Source organism: Cucumis melo, chromosome 11, assembly GCF_025177605.1.
Source record: "Cucumis melo cultivar AY chromosome 11, USDA_Cmelo_AY_1.0, whole genome shotgun sequence".
NCBI classification, from domain to species: Eukaryota; Viridiplantae; Streptophyta; class Magnoliopsida; order Cucurbitales; family Cucurbitaceae; genus Cucumis; species Cucumis melo.
The window spans coordinates 33,472,046-33,492,341 of NC_066867.1; the positions used below are offsets into that span (position 1 = coordinate 33,472,046).

General features: G+C 35.6%; 3 protein-coding genes, 1 long non-coding RNA gene and 1 other non-coding gene across 8 annotated transcripts; 4 read left to right on the forward strand and 1 right to left on the reverse strand.

The window, feature by feature from the left end:
- The first annotated feature begins 630 nt into the window (after positions 1 to 630).
- LOC103499017 (transketolase, chloroplastic) lies at positions 631 to 4,540 on the forward strand. The gene is made up of 7 exons (XM_008461884.3): positions 631 to 1,362; positions 1,835 to 1,925; positions 2,003 to 2,108; positions 2,211 to 2,493; positions 2,706 to 2,854; positions 2,969 to 3,122; positions 3,286 to 4,540. Exons 1-7 carry the CDS (start codon positions 868 to 870, stop codon positions 4,243 to 4,245), a joined length of 2,238 nt encoding a protein of 745 aa, XP_008460106.1. The 5' UTR covers positions 631 to 867; the 3' UTR covers positions 4,246 to 4,540.
- On the reverse strand, positions 3,183 to 5,631 carry LOC107991694 (uncharacterized). The gene is made up of 3 exons (XR_001763916.2): positions 5,483 to 5,631; positions 5,173 to 5,397; positions 3,183 to 4,225 (listed from the first exon to the last, which is right to left on the reverse strand). It is a non-coding gene; the product is annotated as an uncharacterized LOC107991694 (long non-coding RNA).
- On the forward strand, positions 5,492 to 13,828 carry LOC103499018 (SNF1-related protein kinase catalytic subunit alpha KIN10). Of its 3 annotated transcripts, none has more exons than XM_051078994.1 (12): positions 5,492 to 5,630; positions 6,705 to 6,906; positions 8,807 to 9,003; positions 9,419 to 9,603; positions 9,699 to 9,881; positions 9,975 to 10,106; positions 10,505 to 10,690; positions 11,889 to 11,978; positions 12,073 to 12,156; positions 12,507 to 12,647; positions 12,907 to 13,149; positions 13,442 to 13,828. In XM_051078994.1, exons 3-12 carry the CDS (start codon positions 8,814 to 8,816, stop codon positions 13,553 to 13,555), a joined length of 1,548 nt encoding a protein of 515 aa, XP_050934951.1. In that variant the 5' UTR covers positions 5,492 to 5,630; positions 6,705 to 6,906; positions 8,807 to 8,813; the 3' UTR covers positions 13,556 to 13,828. The 3 variants fall into 3 exon arrangements, with proteins under 3 accessions (XP_050934951.1, XP_008460110.1, XP_008460111.1); XM_008461888.3 differs by lacking the exon at positions 5,492 to 5,630 and adding an exon at positions 7,107 to 7,172 and having other exon boundaries at positions 6,709 to 6,906; XM_008461889.3 differs by lacking the exon at positions 5,492 to 5,630 and adding an exon at positions 7,679 to 8,426 and having other exon boundaries at positions 6,709 to 6,906.
- Positions 13,829 to 14,794: 966 nt separating this feature from the next.
- LOC127144102 (U5 spliceosomal RNA) lies at positions 14,795 to 14,911 on the forward strand. The gene has a single exon (XR_007815724.1). It is a non-coding gene; the product is annotated as a U5 spliceosomal RNA (small nuclear RNA).
- Positions 14,798 to 19,903, forward strand: LOC103499019 (probable 26S proteasome non-ATPase regulatory subunit 3). 2 transcript variants are annotated; one of them, XM_008461890.3, is made up of 9 exons: positions 14,798 to 16,084; positions 16,218 to 16,310; positions 16,498 to 16,688; positions 16,803 to 16,931; positions 17,021 to 17,157; positions 17,330 to 17,384; positions 17,467 to 17,577; positions 18,548 to 18,787; positions 19,182 to 19,903. In XM_008461890.3, exons 2-9 carry the CDS (start codon positions 16,229 to 16,231, stop codon positions 19,692 to 19,694), a joined length of 1,458 nt encoding a protein of 485 aa, XP_008460112.1. In that variant the 5' UTR covers positions 14,798 to 16,084; positions 16,218 to 16,228; the 3' UTR covers positions 19,695 to 19,903. The 2 variants fall into 2 exon arrangements, with proteins under 2 accessions (XP_008460112.1, XP_016902511.1); XM_017047022.2 differs by having other exon boundaries at positions 15,985 to 16,115.
- The last annotated feature ends 393 nt before the right edge of the window (positions 19,904 to 20,296 follow it).

Here is a 20,296-nt window from a genome sequence, read left to right on the forward strand (position 1 = left end):
AAAAAAGGTTCATATTTGAATCCAATCCATCCTTTATATTTCGTTAAATTCTTTTATTATATAGCTTCAATTTCTTTGAAAATACAAAATTTAACCTTCAACATCTAAACTAATTTTAATGTATTGCTAATTTAATCCACTAGTTTTAAACTCATAAACGAGCACCGTATAATTTAATTCGCGAAGTCATAATCGATTTTTCTATCTTATGTATTTTTATAATTTATTGATGATTAACAAATATAATAAGAATTTTGTGTTAATTAAAGCATGAGAAAGAACTTGCGATGCATGTACATGTCTTTTAATAATTGAAACATAGGTATGAAAGAATGGGTTAAATACACATTTAATGTCTATAAAATATGGATCGTATGTCAACTTTAGAATGGGAATTTTCATTGAGAATATTACTTTGTTGAAAAACATTAGTAATATTTCTAATTTTTAAAAGTAGTTTTTGGATCTAAAAAATGTTTTATTTCATAAATTATCCCCTTATTTTGAACAAGAAGGTTGGGTTTATGTTGTTGTATAGTTTTTGTAAATGAAAATATAAATAATAAATAAAAGTGTATAAATACATCCAACATTGTTTAAAATTTAATTAATTTATATATAAAGAAAACTTGAAAACAATATATAAATTGCCAACGGCTGTGATTGTATGCCACCGAACAAGTCCAACGGTGATGATCTGACCTTCGTTCATCCGTCGTCGTCAACGAAAAGCTCAACCAACAAAGTTCCATTTTCTCCGTCGAAATTAAAAAAGTGAAAAGAAAAAAGAACACTCAAAAACCCATTTCTCTTCAAAAACGTCACCAAAACCTCTCTGCTTCTAAAAAATTTCGACCTTCTTCAGCTATGGCTTCCACTTCATCTGCGGCTCTTTCACAAGCCGTATTGCCACGAACCATCTCCCACCATGCTTCAAATCCATCCGCTGATCGCGTTTCTCTTTCCTCTCGCTCTCTTCCCACTTTCTCCGGCCTCAAATCCATCAACTCCGCCGCCGTCGCCGCATCATCTAGACGGAACAGGCCTTCTCGGAGCCGATGTGGAGTGGTTCGAGCTTCAGTCGCCGAGACGCTGGATAAAACCACTGAGACTTCGTTGATTGAGAAGTCTGTCAATACGATCCGTTTCCTCTCGATTGATGCTGTGGAGAAGGCGAATTCGGGTCACCCGGGATTGCCTATGGGTTGTGCTCCGATGGGTCATGTTTTGTACGATGAGGTTATGAGGTATAATCCCAAGAATCCTTACTGGTTTAATCGGGATCGGTTCGTCTTGTCAGCTGGCCATGGCTGCATGTTGCAGTACGCTTTGCTTCACCTTGCTGGATATGATAGTGTTAAGGTAGCCTTTGTCTGAGTTATTTTTTACCCATCTCTTTTTGTTCATTTGTTTGAGTTTGATCTGCCTTATTCTTCTCTTCGGATGTTATTTGAATTTTGTGATTCCGGATTGCAATTGGATCTCCAAGGCTGGTTCTGATTATTATTATTTTTCGTTCGGTTCCTATTTGATAATGGTACTCGAATGGGCGATTGAAACTTGTTATACTGTTCTTTTAGAAGTTTGCCTATAGAAACTATATGGCCCATGATATAAACTAGTGTTTTTCTTCATTGTAAGCTGACTTCTTTTTTTTTTTTTATTTTTTTTTTATTTTCTTTTTTTAAGAATTTAACTTCAAGTTTTCGTTAAGGTTTTGGGTTTTGGGTTTTGGGTTTTGGGTTTATTGTTTGTCAAGCACGGTCAATTTACCATGAAAAAGACCAATTTGTATTCTCGCTGGTTGATGACTTTAGATCTGGTTAATGATTAGGAAGAGGACTTAAAGAATTTCCGTCAATGGGAAAGCAGAACTCCTGGGCATCCCGAGAACTTCGAGACACCTGGAATTGAAGTAACAACTGGTTAGATTTCTCTATTCCCACCATTTTGGAGATTATTGTTGCTTTTGTTTGATTGTCAATTGTTTTGTATTGTGAAGGTCCTCTTGGTCAGGGTGTTGCAAATGCTGTTGGTTTGGCACTTGCTGAGAAGCATTTAGCCGCTCGCTTCAACAAACCAGATAACGAAATTGTTGACCATTACACGTACGATATACGACACAAATCAGTGAACTTATTTGATTCATTATAAAGAACGCTTCTTAATGATGCTCTATCCTTTTCTTGCTCATTTCGTTCAATCAACAGGTATGTTATACTGGGAGATGGGTGCCAAATGGAGGGAATTGCCAACGAAGCTTGTTCTCTTGCTGGGCACTGGGGACTAGGAAAGCTAATTGCTTTCTACGATGACAACCACATCTCAATTGATGGTGACACAGAGATTGCATTCACTGAGAGTGTTGACAAACGATTCGATGCTCTAGGGTGGCATGTCATCTGGGTGAAAAATGGAAATAATGGTTATGATGAGATTCGCGCTGCCATTAGGGAAGCGAAAGCTGTAAAAGACAAACCCACTTTGATCAAGGTATGCAATCTCCTTAGAACTTTTGATGCCCAGAGCTCCTGTTTTCTTGCCTAGTTCTGTAGTATTGTTCTTAGTTTCAAATCATATGAAAGTAAAGTTTAAGTTGTTGTATCATATGTAGTATTAAGGAAGTGAATCCGAACTAGCTTTACCAAGCAGTGGTTATTTTCAATGACTTGGGTGTGCTGAGTTTTAACTTCAAAATATTGTAGGTGACAACAACTATTGGTTACGGATCTCCAAACAAGGCAAATTCCTACAGCGTACATGGTAGTGCACTAGGTGCGAAGGAAGTTGATGCCACAAGACAGAACCTTGGATGGCCATACGAGCCTTTCCATGTGCCCGAGGATGTTAAAAAGTATGGATACAGATGATAAATTGACTGTCTATTTCATTTTTAATTTTTTTATATAGTTTATTTTAGTTTAAAGAAGTTGATTCGTTATTTATCTACACTTGTTTCATCCCAAAGGCACTGGAGTCGTCACACTCCTCAAGGAGCTGCTCTTGAAGCCGAATGGAACGCTAAGTTTGCCGAATATGAGAAGAAATATGCAGAGGAAGCTGCTGAACTGAAGTCTATTATTAGTGGCAAACTACCTGCTGGTTGGGAAAAAGCATTGCCAGTGAGTACCCACCCCGGACATGGCTGTTTACAACACTTCTAAATGCAAAACTCATCAAACTGACACATTATAACATGTGATTAGATTTCACTTTTTTCTTCATGAAAAACTACATTGTAAGTTGTTATTGCCAAATAACTGAGCATTTTCATTGCATTTGCAGACATACACCCCAGAGAGCCCAGCGGATGCTACAAGAAATCTTTCCCAACAAAACCTTAATGCCCTTGCAAAGGTTCTTCCTGGTTTCCTTGGTGGAAGTGCGGACCTTGCTTCATCAAACATGACCCTGCTTAAATCATTTGGAAACTTCCAAAAGGATACTCCTGAAGAGCGTAATCTCCGATTTGGTGTTAGAGAGCACGGGATGGGAGCCATCTGCAATGGAATTGCCCTTCACAGTCCTGGACTCATTCCTTATTGTGCTACGTTCTTTGTTTTCACCGACTACATGAGAGCTGCCATTAGGATATCTGCCTTAAGTCAAGCTGGTGTAATCTATGTCATGACTCACGATTCAATCGGTCTTGGTGAAGATGGGCCGACCCATCAGCCAATTGAACATCTGGCAAGCTTTAGGGCTATGCCAAACATATTGATGCTCCGACCAGCTGATGGTAATGAGACCGCAGGGGCATATAAAGTTGCAGTACTTAACCGAAAGAGACCTTCCATTCTTGCCCTTTCTCGACAAAAGTTGCCAAATCTTCCTGGAACTTCCATTGAGGGAGTTGAAAAGGGTGGATACATTCTCTCAGACAATTCCTCAGGCAACAAGCCTGATGTTATCTTGATTGGAACCGGTTCTGAACTTGAAATTGCTGCCAAAGCTGCAGAAGAACTAAGAAAGGAAGGAAAGGCCGTTCGACTTGTTTCCTTCGTCTCCTGGGAGCTCTTCAACGAGCAATCAGATGCATATAAGGAAAGTGTTCTGCCGGCTGCTGTTTCTGCCAGAGTGAGTATTGAGGCTGGAACAACATTTGGGTGGGAGAAGATTGTTGGAAGCAAAGGAAAAGCAATCGGCATTGACCGCTTCGGAGCAAGTGCTCCAGCAGGGAAAATTTACAAAGAGTTCGGTATAACCGTGGAAGCTGTTATTGCCGCTGCCAAACAAGTTATTTAGAACAGGTTAGTTGTAATTCGCGGAAACGTATCCAACAACTACAATTTGTTTGAATTTGGGCGGGAATTTCTGTAGAGACCACTTCCAAGAGGTTCCGTTCTAATGACATGATCTCTTATGTTGCAATAAAAAGGTCTGAGTATTCTGTCCATTGTGTGTCTATGTCTATGTTTTTCTGTGAAGAGGCATTGTTTGACGACGATAGAAACTAGGATTTCTCTGTTTCTTAAGAAACAAACTCCCAACTTTTTTGAACTTTTGTTCTTTTAAGTAATGAGCTTCACTATCTTTCTCATGTTCTTTTTCCCTTTTCTCCTTATAAGTAATAATATCACTATCAACTTTTTTTCTCTTTTTTCTTTTTAGTATGAATGAAGCGTGTGGAGATTTAAGTAAGAGACTCCTTGGTAAAGATATCAATTGTTCTAAGCTCTTGTAGGTCTAATGTCTCTATCACTTATTCTGATATGAGTTCTTTTTGTCTATGTCAGATATCTTTAAAAAAAATATTCAATTAACCCCTTTACAAGAAAACCCTTCAAAGAAAATCTAATGAAAAACGAGCAAAGAAAATAAGAGTTACAGGTAATGAATTTGAGAGCCCACCCTTTGGGAAGATGGAAGGGGCATGCTTCCTAACATAGAAGGTTAAATAATTTCATTTTTAATTGTATCTTTGTAAATTATATCCCCTCCCCCACCAAATATGGTTGGTTGGTTGAGATTTTCAAAGAAATTGGAATTTGTAGTGAATTTTCAAATTTCTTTTATCTTCTGAACCTATTATTTATTATATTTTTCTTGATTTTCGTATAAAATTGTGATTTTTAAAATAAAAACTAGAAAAAGTAATCTTTTTTTTTTTATTTTAATTTGGCTAAAAGTTTACTTGTTCCCATAGTAAATAAATATATGTATGGCAATTACCTCTGAGCTCGGCTTCAATCTCTCACACATAGTCGTGGTCAACCGGAAGTCTAAGATACGATACTCCTTCGTCATGGATTTAATATGTCCATACGAAAAAGTTTATCGAGAGACCGGTAAAGTAACAGCAGCCCATTGCAATAACACTTAACAGTGGAGAACGGGAAACCTGGCCACAAAATTGTTCCCTCCCAAACAATTATGGTTAAAGTCGATGCAATACATCTGGTGACGACGGGCACAGAGCAGAATGTGTGGATTTAAAATCGATTCATTCTAATTGTTACAGACGAAGTATGGTGAGTATTACCTCAATAACATTCGACCGAGTATAAGTCCTCTTCCTCTTTCTCATTGGCTTCTCCATCTTTGATGGATGTTATTTCAATTTTCCGTGACAAAGCTCCCAACGAATCCCAACTCCAAGGGGATAAAAGAGATCGAACGGCACAGCTAGGGTTTGTTTTCCTCAACTTTGAGATTACAATATGCACGCCTTAATTTATAAGATCTTTCATAAATCACTAATTTAAAATTTAAAATAAGAATATAGTATAACAAAAAAAAATCACAACTAAATTATTAACGAATATTCAAAGGGTTTAGGTTGTGGTGTGGATTTTGGGTGTGAATATTGAAAGGGCTTCTTGGATTCCGCCTGAGGTTGGGAATAACAGTGCCTCGCGGTGGTTGGACGATGTTGGGTGGGTTCTTCGTGACTCCGAAGCCTCTGTTGAGGGCTTGAGTCTTTGTTATCGATTTGATTTTGATGAGATTATTCTGTTTTTATTGTGATCGACTTGAATGTAATTGTTCTAATCTTATTTTTTATTTCACCTAGAAATGAGAGAATTTTTTCAACAATTAGAATACTCATTAAACTCTCAAATTTGATAAATGATGCCTCTTAAATTGATAACCAAGTAATAAAAGTAAAATAACAAATTTAGACTAAATACATTTCTCAAGATGCCTGGTTTGAATAGTAATGTTTTGATTTGGGGTTAGGTTACTTTTTTTGATGTATCATTTTTTTAAGTATCATCTTCATCTTTAAAACATGGGTGATGACTAGATTTATGTTAGGATTGACTTCTTTTCCTTTACTGTTTTGTGTTTACGACAAGGTTGAATTTTTTCCTTCATATAATGTTTGCTAGTCTGCTTTAGAAAGTTAAAAAGAAAAAAGGAAAAAAAAAACTTGTGGATTAAATGTCATACGCCTTCGATTTTTATTAATCAGATGGCAATGATAGAATTTCACTACCCTATAAATTAATATATAACATAACATAAAATATTTTTAAATTATTTACAAAGTATAGAAAAGAGTTTATATGATGGCTACGAATGGATTAGTTTCGATTACTTATTTTTACTATATTTTATAAATAGTTTTTTGATTTTTGGATTTTTGAAAGATTTTTTTAGTTTGATGTTTATAGTATATATACTTTAAAAATATTATATATAATATATGTATAATCACTTTAAATATAACTCTGAATAATTTTTATAAAAATGATAAAAAGAAAATAGAAAATGGACAATTGGAGAGAAAGAAACAAAGAAAAGAGTTTTTCTCTCTCTTAGAATCCATTGCACAGGTCGTTGCGCGCTCTCGCATCGGTCCCAACATCCATTGCTACGCCTCGTTGCCCTTTCCCTTCACTCTCAACCAGCATTCTCCTTCTTCTTCATCAGATCTACACTCTCCATCGATTTCACTCTCAGGTTTTCTTCTCCTTTTTCTTGTACGTCTCTTTCAGAATGATTTATTCTATATTCATAGACATTTAAAACCTCGATTTTTGCTCAGTATATCGTTCCTTTTCGTGTTTGTTTTTATTTTTTAATTTCCTTTTGTTATCTGCGTTGAATTTCGTCCTTTGATTATTTTCTGTTATTTTTCATCTCTCTTTCTGGGTTTTCAGGTCCCAATTTGCTGGTTTCTAATCCATTTTGTTTCGATCTCTGTCTAGTGCCCTTCCTTGAATCTCGTAGGAATCTTTCCTGAGATTTTTGTTATTTATTTTCCTATTTTTTTTTTTATGTATGGATACTTTCTGCTAATTTTCTTGTTGTTTGCTTGGGTTGTTTTTTCCGTAATAATTTTTGCTGAATTTATGGTGGAGTGTGCTGAATTTGGGCCTTTTTGATTTTTGAAGTGTGCCAAAACGAAGGAAAGCTACGTGTGTCGAATTTGGGAATTTGTGATGTTGTGGTTCGGTAGTGCTTTCAGTTTTAATGATCTAGTATGAAATTCGATGGTAATTGAATTCGTCTTATTTCGTTCGTGTTAAGGGGGATTATGGAAATTAGTGGAAATGGGTTTGCTATGTTTTCTTTCTTGTCCCGGGTTACTCGGCTGTTAAAAAGTTATTCTGTTTCTTTCCATCTATACTATCCGTTGTAAAGCTTTGATTGTGTTTATTTGAAGAATTTTGGCTTTTCTTTTAAAAGCTGGATTCGGAGAATCCCCCTTGAAAGATGTTTTTTTCTCAAGGGATGCAGTGTTCTAAGGATGGGTTTGAATGAGTTCTGGTGGTTACCTCAACCGATAACAAAACCAGAAGGAATTGCCCCTGGGAGTTTTTTGGTTAAGTATTGGAGAAGATGTCTGCATTCTCACCATAAAAATTGGGTATGGGAAAATTACTAGCAGCGGGTTTAATGGTTGTGCTGCTTATAAATCTTTGGGAATTTTTCTCCCTGACTGTACCCAATTTTATGCTTTAAAATACTAGAAGCATGGCTTTGAGTTTCTTATGAGCTGGGAAGAGAAGTGGAAGCTTTTCTTTCAGAGGCCTATCTATGAAAGGGAAATTGGGCGATTAACAGAGCTCATCATCCTTTTGGAGAAGCAAAATATAAGTAATCTCTCTGAACATCTACCATGGACGCTACACCTGTCTGGAATCTCACTTACAGTTTCGTCTTCCATAATTTGTACACAAGTGTGAAAAGCCTCAAAAGAATCAGACTTATCTTCTAAGATTCTCCTATTTCTTTCTTTCCAAATCTCACTAACAAATTCAAGCAAACCACGACCCCACAAAATTTTGTGTTTCCCTTTAAGGTATCAGCCGTTGAGGACTTCTAAGAGCCAATCCTCAATCACATCTGGACGGCATACACAACAGCCAAACACTCTATGGAGAAGGGCCCACCATCATGAAGCAGAAGGGAATCTAAAGAAAAGGTGCTCGATTGTCTCCTGTCGCTTCAAACACACGGAGCAAACTGAAGGAGAAGTATACACATTAATCAGCTTCCTTTGTAGCCCTTGTTGAGTATTTAAGCTTTTATGTGCTGCTAGATTACATAGAACAGCTTCATTCTTCTTTGGCACATTGAACTTCTGTATCACAGTAATAATTGGTGACTTGCATTTTTTAGTAGTTTCTTGTAGTTTTCTTGTTGCCCACCCTTTTGAGAGTGATTTTTTACCAACTCCCTCAATGCTTGTAACCCTTTATATGTTCCTTGATGATGCTACTGGAATATCCAATTTCATCCTTTTTCTTTCTCTTTAGCAAAAAGCTTGGTGTTATTGTATACTCACTTTCTATGGAAGATATTTTTCTGTCATCAATGTTGATCTCATTTTCTTTTCTGAACCATTTTTGCACAGCTGTCAAATGGATGGACCAACTGGTCGCAGCGGCGGTGGCATGGATATGAATGTGCCAAACTATAAGCTTGGGAAAACCCTTGGCATTGGTTCATTTGGGAAAGTGAAAATTGCCGAACATGCTTTAACTGGTCATAAAGTTGCTATTAAGATCCTTAACCGCCGAAAGATAAAAAACTTGGATATGGAAGAAAAAGGTTGGATTATTTTTTGAATTGCACTTTCAATCTTTAAACAATATCAAGTTATTTATGGATCTGTTGAAACATCACATTTTTCATCATTTTGATTTCAAGGCTTGTTAAAACCCTAAACCCTAAACAAAGTATAGGTTTTGTTCAAATTGCCTAAGGGGGTTCTATAAAAAAATTGCCCTAGGGGAATCTACTTACAAGTTAGAACTTTTAATTTCTTTAGGGGGTTCCCTTCGTTTCTTCTACCCCACCACCACTAGAAAAAGGTGTTTATGGGCTTTCCTGGATCTAAAAAAAATTGTTCATTCATCCTTTTTACGCGATGAATGCTTTTATTTTATTTTAATTTATTTATGAAGTTTGTTTTGGATCTAGGAAGAGGCTTACACTTTTTTCTCTCACTATGAAATTGGTGCAGTGAGAAGAGAGATTAAAATATTGAGATTGTTCATGCATCCTCACATTATACGGCTCTATGAGGTTATAGAGACCCCTTCGGACATTTATGTTGTGATGGAGTATGTAAAATCTGGGGAGCTCTTTGACTATATTGTAGAAAAGGGAAGGTTGCAGGAGGATGAAGCCCGCAATTTTTTCCAACAGGTATGTTGCAAATATAGTTTTAAACGTTGGTTGCAACTTGCAATTCATGTTATCAAATCTTAGTTATGTGTGGGAAATTCACCTTCATGGAATAGATCATCTCTGGTGTGGAGTACTGCCACAGGAATATGGTAGTTCACAGAGATCTCAAGCCAGAGAACTTGCTTTTGGACTCCAAATGTAATGTGAAGATTGCTGATTTTGGTTTGAGCAACATAATGCGTGATGGTCACTTTCTGAAGACAAGTTGTGGGAGTCCCAATTATGCTGCCCCAGAGGTATGTTTGTAGCAGGGGAGTAACTCTCAAGGAACAATTGCCACTTTGTTGGGTGTCAATTTAACAATCATGATTTTTTAATATAATATTTAGGTCATCTCTGGGAAATTATATGCTGGACCTGAAGTAGATGTCTGGAGCTGTGGTGTGATTTTGTACGCTCTTCTATGTGGCACTCTTCCTTTTGACGATGAAAACATTCCCAACCTATTCAAGAAAATAAAGGTATTTCTATATTTATTTCCTTTAGCTTAATTTTTGATACGGCTGGAATAAAGTTTATCCGTGAACTTGTACTTCTAAGTGGAGGTTTATATATATTGGTTTGTTTGCTTAAACGTTAGTATTTGCATATATGGTCTGATTATTGAGTTTCTCAAGGATAATAACCTCCACCCATAATTTATTAGTATTCTTAGTATCCTAGCTGAGGGTCTTCAAGGGCATTGGAGAAATATTAATTTATTTTAGATGCTGATTTCATGTACTTAGATCTTTCTTATGGTGGCCAAGTTGTCTCTGTTGCACACATTTAAGTTAATATATATGCCTTACAATCAATTCAAACCATCTCGGAAGCGATGAAGACTCCAAAATTTAACTAAAATTTTGCTGTCCTTTAGGGTGGAATCTATACACTTCCAAGTCATTTATCATCTGGTGCTAGAGAACTGATTCCTAGTATGCTGGTGGTTGACCCAATGAAGCGCATCACGATCCCCGAGATTCGCCAGCACCCATGGTTTCAGGCTCATCTTCCACGCTATTTGGCCGTGCCTCCACCTGATACAATGCAACAGGCAAAAAAGGTTCAGTTTTAAAGTTTAATGAATCTTCTCTATAAAATGTGTTGAAACATATCAAATTCTTTAAACATTCATTATCTAAGCATTCATATTACAGTATTATACTTTACCGTATAAAAAACTTAAAAGAAACCTTTGAATTTTGTGCCCTTTGTGAAGCTTGGGAAAATTTTTGCTCTTCGGCTTTTAAAAAACACCAAGTCCTACCTTTTATTTTACAACTCTTTTATTGATGATTTATTGGGAGACAATTTATCAGTCCATAGATTTTATCTCCCGTCATTAGATTTATTTATTTATTACTTTTTTAGTAAACATAATTGTTTCATTAACTCAAGAGATTCTCTCTCTCTCTCTCTCTTCTAAAGGAAATTTCCTGATCTATGCACGTATGTAGAGCTTGCATAAAGAAGACCACTCAATTCACTATTTTAGATCATAGACAGGAAAAGACTACTATAATGTTTATGGTTCTGGATTTCTTTTCTAAATCTCGGGACTTTTCGGTCTGAGCATGTTTCCTTATATTCTACCTTTCTGCTCTGCATAGTCTGACCATAGGTTTTCCTTTTTTTTTTTCTTTTTAATATTGGTCAATAAAATATAAGTCGATCCAAGATGTATTTGATGCCCTTTTTTTTCTTTTTTTGTGAAAACATAAGTTTATCTGCTACTAATTTTTCTATTTATTTTAAAAGAACTAGAGCTTGTTTGGAAATATGGTCTAAAAATAGCTTTCTACATTGTTGAAAAGAATCTGTAGGAATTGGCAGGATAGTTTTTTAAAAACGGTTTCAATTTAGAATACCGGAACAATGTTTTACTGTTCGCTTCCTTTTATTATTTATTTATTTTATATAAAAATTAACTCTTCATATGTAGTTGGTAGGATTACTAGGCAGTAATTAGTTGGCCATTGTCTTGCTTCATTATTAAGGCTTTTATTATATTGTAAGAGTAGAACCAGTCACCCATATACTATACAACTATCAAAATACTCGACATGTCTTGCTTCATTATTAAGGCTTTTATTATATTATAAGAGTAGAACCAGTCACCCATATAACTATACAACTATCAAAATACTCGACATCTACTTGCTTCATAAGATAATTTAGTTCTTTTCCAGTTTTGCTATATAGATTGTTAATTGCTAGTTTTTCTTGTCCGAGCATTTAGTTATTTTATTTTATTCTTTCAGATTGATGAAGACATTCTTCAGGAGGTTGTAAAGATGGGATTTGACAGGAACCAGCTGGTGGAGTCTCTTCGTAACCGAATTCAAAATGAGGTGCAGCATTAATTAGACTTATTCTCTTAACAAATTTGAAAATTTTCCTTGCTAATGGTAGCTAATGGTCATTGTTACTGAGAATATATTACAGGCTACTGTTGCTTATTATTTGTTGCTGGACAACCGGTTCCGTGTTTCTAGTGGCTATCTTGGAGCTGAGTTTCAGGAGACTATGGTATTTTTATTTCTTGTTCTAGTTTTAAACTTCTAGTTTGATAAGCATGTATTCCTTTTTTGTAATATTAGAAAAAGCATTCCTACCACCCTCCAGAATGCATCTTGTTGAAGATTTCCATGTTAAGGGGCAAAAGAAAAGAAGTCTGGGAAATTTTCTGGGCTCATCTTGTGATGCATCTCTCCTGTATTTTTGTTTGATTTTTGTAGTTACAGTTGATTATTTTTCCTACTTGTTTTATCAAGTGTTAAATTTTCTATAATTTTCTTCTATTAATGAAATCACTATTCACCATTTATATTTTGTTAATATTTGCAGTCCAACATTGTTTTATTTTTATTGTTCGGTAGGAAACTGGATTCAACCGTATGCACCCTGGTGATCCTACAAATCCTGCTGTAGGACACCGTCTTCCTGGATATATGGATTATCAAGGAATGGGCTTAAGGTCACAGTTTCCTGTTGAGAGGAAGTGGGCTCTGGGATTACAGGTTGGTTTCTCTGTTTTAATCTTTATCAAGCATTATTTGTAAAGATGCATTCTTGCTTTTTTTTATAATGTCGTAAGATGGATTGATATGTGTTGCTTGAATTTTCTTCTCACGGATGTGTAGTTGTATGTGTGCGCATCGACACTCAGTTTTTGTTACTTGTTCTATTTTTCTTCCTACGTTACTTTTCTGAGTAACCTAGTAACTGATGCTACCCAGTATATGGATTATGATTGTACTTTATGGTCTAACTTGGCAGTCTCGAGCTCATCCTCGTGAAATTATGACTGAAGTTCTTAAGGCCCTACGGGAGCTTAATGTGGCTTGGAAGAAGATTGGGCACTACAATATGAAATGTAGATGGCTACCTGGAATTCCAGGCCATCATGAAGGCATGATCAACAACCCTGTGCATAGTAATCATTACTTTGGGGACGAGTCTACCATCATTGAAAACGACGGCGTTGTAAAATCACCGAATGTTATTAAGTTCGAAGTACAGGTATTTTTTCTGGAACATTGAAGAAATGCACCATTTTCTCGACCCGATTGAAATGCATTCCAAATTTTTAAATATAAAGTTTCATCTTGTCTGGAACCTACTATGCCTGTAGACACTAGGACCTCTGATTAACATATTTCCTAAGCTTGTTCTATTCTCTGACTTGTTTCGTAAAAGTTGTTGCTATTACATGTTTAATATAGAAGATACGGCTAGGTGAGAGTTACATCGCTTTCTCGATAATAATCTCAAGCTTCATTCTCATGCATTTTTGCTTCGGTTTTGTTGTCAGCTGTACAAAACACGCGAAGAGAAGTATTTGCTTGATCTACAGAGGGTTCAAGGCCCCCAGTTTCTTTTCCTGGATCTTTGTGCTGCCTTCCTTGCCCAGCTTCGAGTCCTCTAAAAAGCACATAATTTCAACTCATGGGATGATGAGCTTGTGAATGAAGATTTCACATGCATAACTTATTTATCATCTTACAGAATCTTAGTTCTTCTTCCCTCTTTAGATGGATAGTTCAGTCTTGTGTAAATCTGATTTTCGGTAGTAGAAGTTGTCGATCTCGGCATCCAATATTGATTGGTGATGCCCGTTACCTTGCCCCTCTTCATTACCAACAAAAAGGAAAAAAAAAAATCTATTTAACTTCTTATGAAGTGTTGTAATTTAAAGACATTCTCGTGTTTCATATCTCTTTCGCTTGCCGTTGCTCCTCGGCTGTCGTTTTCTCTTTGTTGAGATTCGAAATCCTTTCGTCTTTGGTAAGTCTCTTAAACCCAAACTTGGAAGTGTTCTTTTCATCTTTTGACAACTATATTGAAATGATAAAAAACCTCTGATGGGATCGAGGAAAGTTGGTTGTTGAACAAACAATATCCACACGTTGATCGCTAGTATACGAAGATTGTTTCAGTAGGATACACTGACAGTGTTTTGGTAGAACATTAGTGTCATATTAACTGGTTATGATGTTCGAGCATTCTTACTCCCAAGTAGCAAGTATAGAGGATGATGAATGAGAATCAGAGAGATGGGTGAGGGAGAAAGAGCATATGTTTCTAGCTGCAATTTTTGCAATTGCTAGATAAACAAGTAGACCGCATACTGAATTGGATATTTGAATAAATTTATAGTAGTATTTATGTTTATAATGTTAAATTGTATTTTTGGTTTTGTTTGAATTTAATTTCTATGATTTATTTATCTATATGTAAAATTTTATGATAATGGCCAACGCTAATTTAGGTCAACATTACCTTCTGCATTTAAAAAGGTTATGAAACTATAGTGTAACAAAGAAAAGACAGCTATTTTTCACTCAACTAAGGAAAACTTATCTATTGAAGAATTTATGAAGCAAAGCAACCCACTGTATTTTTTTAAAAAAAAATGTAGACATTTTTAAGTGCTTAAAAATGTTTCCAATTATCAAAAAGGATATTTGAAAACACATACAAATTAATCTAAACAGGTCCACAGCAAATGAGCTCCAGCTACCATTAACCTATCTCAATTAAGTATTGATAAATACCACAATGATGCCTGTGAACACTGGCCAAGCTCCCACATCGGTGAAGTTAAAAATCGTGCACCCGTTGGATGTTATAAAAAGCCGTTGCATTGCCTCTTTGGAAGTCATGGAGCCGGGCGATAAGCACAGTGCGAACTATTCTTTCGCCTTTTACTAAAGAATACCGTGTGCTTGCCGCATCCACCGGCATACGCTTATTTTTGGAGGATTTTCTCAAGAACGAGAAATTCCTACATACCTTAGTTTAAACTTTATTTTTATTGTTACTGTGCCTTGGTTGCTGATTATAATGATGTTGGTTTTATTTGAAGAGTGTATCTTTTCATATAGTTAAATTCTTATTGTAGTAGAACTTATTATGTTTTAATTCTGTTCTGAAGCTCTTGGTGTGAGCTCTTACTGAAATGGTTTATATCTTTTCAGTCTTTGTGGAGTGAGATCGTTCCTAAATTGAACATTTAACTTACTTTTTAAAATTTGAGAAAGTAATCCTAACCTTAAAACTCCATAACCTGAACAAACATTTCATCATAAATTATGACCTTTCATGCCTGTATTTTCACTAAAGAGTACTGTGTGCTAGTTGCATTCACTACATGCCTAAGAAATAAGTTATAGAACTATATGATTACAGAAGAGTATTCAATAATGGTGGACAATGCTATCCAGTGCGATGTAACATATCCATAATATAAACCAAAGTATTTGGCAACAATTCTTTCGTCCTTTAGACAATAATCTAGAATCATAGGAGTAGTGTTAACGTATTCAATTGGTACCCTAGGAAATCTTCAGCATCTTTATAAGTTAAAAGAATGCATTTCTTGCTATTTATGATATAATGTGAGAAAGATGTATAAAACTAAACATGTATATACAGATAGTCAAGTTACATTTTAGGTGTCAGTAAAATTATTTTAATGGTATTTAGCATGTGTTTACTTTATAGATATTACAAGAAAAAATGTTACTATTTCAAGGGCCAACTGATTAAGTATGTTTCAATGCTATAAAGAAAAAAAGAGTAAAATTCATTTGTAATTAATATTTTTTTTCTCTCCCTATCAACAATTGCAACAATAGTAGCATGAAGGATGAAATTTAAAAACGTTGTGGAGTGTTGTTGAGCCTAAACTCGTTTTCATTTTATGATTTATAGAACAAAAACTAGCCACTTACATATACAGCAGTGCATCAACAAAAATAAGTCTTCAAACTTTATTCTTAGTTTAGCTTTCTTCTTTTTTTCAGACTAAAAGTCAAAGCGACGTCGTTTAAATCTCTTGTTCAGCTTCGTTCCCCATTTCTTCTCTCTTCTCACTTTCTCTGAGGATTTGTCTTGCCGAAGAAGAAATTTGAGGAAAACCCTTACCTTCTTCGTCTCTGATCCGTTTTACTCAGTAAAGATCTTGTTTTTTCTCTCAATTTGAAGTCAGATCCACCACAATTATCGATTTGCTTCTTCCTTTGCGTTTCTTCACCATTTTTTTTTTTTGTTGATTTACTTGTTTGGTTTGTGGGGTTTTCATACAGAACTCTCAAAGATGACTCAAGACGCCGAGATGAAAGAGCTTCCTGCTCCATTATCGTCTTCTTCCTCTTCAGCGTCTCCCTCAGCTCTACAGAGTAAGAAACGTTTGCCCATTTTTTCTCAATCCTGGTTTTCTGTGTTGTTTATTTGAGTGCAACTCTTTAATGGTGTTCTAGGGATTGGAATATCTTCCGATGTATTGGATGTTTGGTCTTTAGGGCTTCATTCAATTCTTAAAGTTTTTGGTTTTGAAATTTACTCGTGATTTCTTTTTTCAATTAGATTTGAAAGAAATTGTGTCGCTCATTGAGACCGGGGCCTATGCGCGGGAGGTTCGGCGGATTGTTCGTGCCATTCGTCTGACTATGGCGTTGAGGCGGAAGTTGAAGGCTTCTGTTCTTTCTCAATTTCTGAATCTTGTACTCCCCACAGGGTCTGAGGTGCACACTAGGTTATCCTCATTTCTTCCGAAGGTACGTAGAAATTATTGGCTAGTTTGTTCTTTTGTTACTGTGTGCGTTTGATACGTGTAAGTTTTGGTTCTTGGTGAGTGTTCTTAGCCTTCAAATTATTGTACAATTGCTTAGGAGGATGACTGTGAAATGGATGTTGACACGGCAACTCAAGCTCCTGCCAAACACCCTTTGCCCGAGATAGAGATATATTCGTACTTGATTGTGCTAATATTTTTGATTGATCACAAGAAATATGACGATGTAAGTTTTTATGCAAATGAATCAGTGTTTTTCTTATATTTCCTTTTAACTTTTGTCTGGCCATCCTGATCACTTACCGAACATTTCAGGCTAAGGCTTGTGCCTCAGCAAGCATTGCACGGCTTAAGAACCTTAATAGGAGAACAGTCGATGTTTTAGCATCCAGGCTCTACTTCTATTACTCCCTCAGCTACGAACTCACTGGCGATCTTGCTGAAATAAGGGGGTTAGTTTATCATCTAAAATTGTAATAGGGTTGTGGTAGTTAATGTTATGTCTCTGTATGAGTCTAGTGGTTTTAATATGGAGTATAGAAATGAGGATGAATGCGTAACTCGATAGATTTCTTTGTTGTGTATAGATTTTTGTCATATAACATTGAAATTTTTTATTGACAGTAACCTCCTAGCCCTGCATCGCATTGCAACCTTGCGCCATGATGAATTGGGTCAGGTACTTCTTCAAATCTTTTCAGTGGATTCTACCATGAGTTTATTATGATGGCACCTTATGTATGGACAACAATGTGATGTAGGAAACCCTACTTAACCTTCTACTTCGTAATTACCTCCACTACAACCTATATGATCAAGCTGAGAAGTTGAGGTCCAAGGCACCCCGGTTTGAAGCTCACTCAAATCAGCAGGCAAGTTTATGTTCCTGGTTCTATTTTAATATTTTTCTTTATTCTAAGGAAATAAATATCTGTGGGTTCTTGAAAACTTTTATGATTTAATAAGATCTTAGGCAGCATTGCTAATAGAAATGCTTGTAATAGTCTAATAGATGTAATGACCTTACTTGAATAGGATCTATCTATAGGTTGTACTATTGTGTTAGTCTAGTACTTGTTACCCAGCCATCATTAGATATTTCTAGTATGTTCTAAATTTTGTTTTACATTGAGTCAAATTGATTCAGCAAATATTTGGTTTGGAAGATTTGTCCCCCTAAATTATTTTTGGAGTCCATGGACCAAATAGTGAAAATTATGACAACAGTATTTCTATGTTTCTTGTGTAATAATATCTTGAATTTGAAATTTTAAACTGCAAGCTTACACTAGAAAAAAAGAAAAGAAAAGAAAAAGAAAACCTTTAATAGTAGTATTCCATGCTATAAACTAATTTCATTTTTGTTAAATTAAAATAGGCACAATATAATATATTATAAATCATATAATATTGTAAAATCATTACTATACAACATTTCTAACATAAAACTTGTTTGTAACCTAATATTTAGTTGGTATTGTCTACTATTTTATTGTTTATGCTTATAGAAAAAACTATATTTTTAGTTTATATTTTGGACAACTGCTTAAATTGGGATACAATTTCCAAACCTGCCATCAAATGTATATTTGAAAACACAGAAAAAATGAAATACAACTTTGTTCTTCATTGAATCCTTTGTTTTTAATTTTATGGTATTAGATAACAAAAAATACCCTTAGGTAACCTAATGTTGAAATCCATAAAAATTTTAGTATATAGCAACTGTGTAGTATGTTAATTCATAAGAATCTAGGCATCATATTTTGAGATGTTATTTAGTATTAGAACCTCGGTTATTAGCTAGAATGGAAGATATCTCATAATGATTGATCATCACAGTTCTGTAGGTACCTGTTTTACCTTGGTAAGATCAGGACCATTCAGCTGGAGTATACAGATGCAAAGGAATCTCTTCTACAAGCTGCTAGGAAAGCACCCATTGCTGCTCTTGGTTTTCGAGTGCAATGCAACAAATGGGCAATCATTGTTCGCTTGTTGCTAGGAGAAATCCCTGAGAGAACCGTTTTCATGCAGAAAGGCATGGAGACAGCTCTGAGGCCATACTTTGAACTCACAAATGTAATTTTTGTTGGTTATTTTTTACACTTTTCGGTTATTTTCTTTCATTAAGTTTAAAGTTGGTTGGTTATATTTGTTTCTTGAGAAGGGTGAGGTTTTGATAGTCCCCGGGTGATCGATATTATGTTAAAGGAATAGGATGGGGGAAGCGGGGAATGCCATGGTACCGTATCCTTGTTAGTGGAACCCATAGGTCAGTTGCTGATGGTATCGATAGATAAGATGCATATGAATAGCTTGATACATATGGGTGGAGGGGATAACATAGGGCCTTTTGGTTGAAGAATTAATTTTAGTCTCAAATTTTTCTTAGTTCGTCATCAGTCTAGTTAGTTGATGGCAGTGTGATTCCAGTTTATTCTTCTCTTTAAATAACAATGCTTTTCTTTTTCAGGCTGTGAGAATTGGTGACTTGGAGCTCTTCAGGACTGTTGCTGAAAAGTTCTCTAGTACTTTCAGCTCAGATCGAACTAACAACTTGATCGTGAGGCTGCGACATAATGTCATCAGGACTGGGCTTCGCAACATTAGCATTTCCTATTCACGCATTTCTCTGGTTGATGTTGCTAAGAAGCTTAGGTTGGACTCGGCAAATCCTGTTGCTGATGCTGAGAGTATTGTCTCCAAGGCAATTCGAGATGGAGCAATTGATGCGACAGTCGATCATGCAAATGGGTGGATGGTATCAAAGGAGACTGGTGATATTTACTCGACCAATGAACCTCAGATTGCTTTCAATTCGAGGATTGCATTTTGCCTGAATATGCATAACGAAGCAGTGCGTGCTCTTCGGTTTCCGCCAAATTCACACAAGGAAAAAGAGAGCGCTGAGAAAAGGAGAGAAAGACAACAGCAGGAACAAGAACTTGCAAAACACATAGCCGAAGAGGATGATGACGACTTTTAGCTTATTTAATATGGAGGAGATGGTATGGATCTTTTGTGCATGAATGAAATAAATACAGTTTTATTCAGAAATTCTAGGGAGAAAATTTTTGATCCATTGGTGATTCAGATGGCCCTTTTCCGTTTTCTTGATTGTCAATTATTTGTGTTTGTAATGCCGGCTGCTTGCAACTTCTTCATTTATGGAATGTCCTTGAGATTTCCATCTTATACCTTTACCTTTCTGAATTGCAACTCCAGCTTTGTGATTGTGTTATCCGCAAGTAGAAGATTTTGTTCTTTGTAGTTTATCTGACTTCGATCGTTATTACCTTGCAGTTAATTTTATCGTTCTACCAATTAAAATATGGCCATGTCCAGTTTCTCTTTCTCTTTTTTTTTAATGAAAGGTACTTTGGGTGATTGTCCTACCAATTTATGCTTAGACTGGCTGCCTAGCTATTATGGTTTGATCCCATGTATTTAAATGAAAAATAAATTTTAGTTTAGATTATAACAAAGAATCTTCAACTTTGGCTTTTGTGTCAAAATTAAATGCTCTTAAATTAACAAAAGTTTAAAAGGATGTCCTTGTTTATTCAAATTAGGTTAAAAAAAATGTCC